The 2458-nt window shown below is 57.0% G+C and overlaps 1 protein-coding gene across 1 annotated transcript in view; it reads left to right on the top strand.

Annotated features, from left to right (window-relative positions):
• Window positions 1-10: 10 nt before the first annotated feature.
• LOC102259908 (CMRF35-like molecule 6) overlaps window positions 11-2458 on the top strand; it is a 4454-nt gene continuing 2006 nt past the window's right edge. Inside the window, exons 1-2 of the mRNA XM_014542624.1 lie at window positions 11-661; window positions 1397-1741. Of these exons, the coding sequence (XP_014398110.1) occupies window positions 601-661; window positions 1397-1741 (406 nt within the window). The 5' untranslated portion in view covers window positions 11-600. The remainder of the gene's footprint in view (window positions 662-1396; window positions 1742-2458) is intronic.

The following is a 2458-nucleotide window of genomic DNA, read 5'->3' as shown; positions in this document are numbered from 1 at the left end:
CCTTGGATGTGACCCCACAACCAAGATGGGACCTTTGAAGGCATGTGAGGTCGTAGAAGAGTTGGGGGCCCACAGGGTCAGAGCTCCCGTGGGTACCTGCAGCTACATGTTGGGGGGTCAGAACACCTCTGTGGTCACCACCAAGGCCCGAGAGGATGAAACGGTCTGGCCTTCAGCCCAGGACTATCATTTTTGACCACAAGGAAGTGACATATGGCAGAGGGTGGGGACACCACCAAGGAGGAAACGTCCCAGCGGCTCTGCTGTGCGGAGACGTGTGTGGCCGTCAGAGGAGCAGCCATGTGCTCTGAGAAGGGGCAGCAGCCTCACTGAGGCCACGGGCCCTGTCCTGTCATTGGGGTTGAGAGCAGAAGCCCAGGGCGCCGAGAGCCGGGGGTCTGCAGCAGCCTGTGCAGCTCCTGACCCTAAGCTTCCTGCACCCTGACCATCCAACATCGGACTCAAATCTGTGCTGGACACGGAAGCAGAGAGGCCCAGAAAAGCGGAAGTGGACACAGGGCTATCGAACCTCAGCGAGGAGGCTTGACCTTGTCCACCCAGAGGACCTGGCGCTGCTGCAGGCTGTGTCTGTGCGGAGACATGACCCCGAGGAGTGGGGCCATGTGGCTAATTTCAGCTCTGCTCCTTCTCCAGGTCCCAGGTGAGTGGGGCTGGGCTGTGGGGAGCTGGGCCCCGAATGGGAATGAGGAAAGACTGAGAGAGGGGTGGGTAGAGGGTGAGGAGCAGCCCAGCCGGAGGGAGGGAGAACATGGGGGAGAGCACGGGGAGGCAGAGATGCTTCCAGGAGCGGCCAGCACCTGCCTCAGCAGCAACCACAAGGATTCAGTGCACAAAGCAGGTGAGTCTCAATCACTGCGCCCTCAGAGCTGTGCTGGGGAGGCGGGGCATGTGCTCAGCACCTTATTGTCATAACCAGGGATGTGGGCCCTGGCTGAGGGTTTAGTGGTTAGAGCGTTGGTCCAACGCAGGTTTGATTCTGGGTCAAAAGCACGTACCTGGGCTCATGCAATCAATGTTTCTCTCTTTTTCTCTGCCTCCATACCTCCCTTCCACTCTCTCTAAAAAGCAATGGAAAAATATCCTTAAGTGATTAAAAAAATCAGAGATGTGGTCTTGATGCATCACACACTTAGACACACACACACAAATACATGTGCACACACTCCTTTTTCCCATCGTGGCCTTTCTTGTCTCCATGCACAACCTCTCCCCGTGTCACCACTGAGAGGAGGGAGCTATCGCCCCTGGTCCCCTCGCCTGCTCTGAGGAAAGGCATGGCCTCCAGACCCTGGGGGCGCTTGAGGGGACCTGCACCCAGGGTGCCCCTGCCCCTGGCCCATCTGGTAAGAACCTGGGACTGGACTGTGTCTTCCAGGCTGTTTGTCTCTGAGCGGCCCCAGGCGCGTGACGGGCACCGTGGGGGGATCGCTGAGCGTGCAGTGTCGGTATGAGAAGGAGTACACAGACCATAACAAATTCTGGTGCAAATACTCATATTTACCACCACTGAGGATGAAGATTGTGGAGACCACAGAGTCAGAGAGAGAAGTGAGGAGCGGCCGTGTGTCCATCAGGGACCATCCTGCAAACCTCACCTTCACAGTGACCTTGGAGAGACTCACAGAGGGTGATGAAGGCACATACTGGTGTGGGATTGATACACCATTGAGAGAAAGACTGATAGACCTCACCTTCCAGGTTGTGGTGTCTGTGTCCCCAGGTGAGTCGCACACACCCTCCCCTCACCCCAACTCCAGGCTGCCTGACCTGTACCTGGTCACCCCGTTGGTCAGGACAGACATGGAATTGAAGAGCTGGGTGAATTTGGGGTCAGTGATCAGTACACAGCGTGTGTGGGTGTTGTGTTGTCTGGGCACACGTGTGACACACACACACACACACACACACACACACACACACACACACACAGTCTGTTCCAGATCCCTCCGGGGGCCAGGCCCTGACGCAGTCTCAGGCCTGGATGGCTCCTGAGGCATCACCCTCACAGCCGTGGTCCTGGGGGCCTGCAGCTGCCATGAGATGGGCCTAGACGAGCCCCAGGTCCCTGTGCGGGACCCCTTTGATGTTTTGGGGGGCCACCCTTCCCTTCAGGCTGACCCTATCCCTTCTGTTTTTCTCTGATGCCTTGTAGCCACAGGGGGGAACCAAGAGGAGCCCCTGAAAATACCTCCCTGAGCAAGGAGAGGAAAGATGATCTCGTGGTGCTCAGGTGCTATGGCCCCAGCTTCCCTGCCTGCTCTCCGCACAATTCTCTCCACAGGTCGCTGTGCTTGTTGCCTGAGAGCCCAGTGAACATCACGGCCGGAGTCCATTCATTGTCTTCACTAGCTTAGTTTAGACAGAAACGCCCCCAAAAGCTAGTAGCCATTGAAAGTCCTAGTAAAGGTCAGGGCTGTGCACCACTCATTAATTTAGA

This window comes from Myotis brandtii, unplaced genomic scaffold (assembly GCF_000412655.1).
Source record: "Myotis brandtii unplaced genomic scaffold, ASM41265v1 scaffold30544, whole genome shotgun sequence".
NCBI lineage: Eukaryota > Metazoa > Chordata > Mammalia > Chiroptera > Vespertilionidae > Myotis > Myotis brandtii.
Note: the sequence above shows the minus strand (reverse complement) of the source record. Positions and strands in the feature narration are given on the sequence as shown.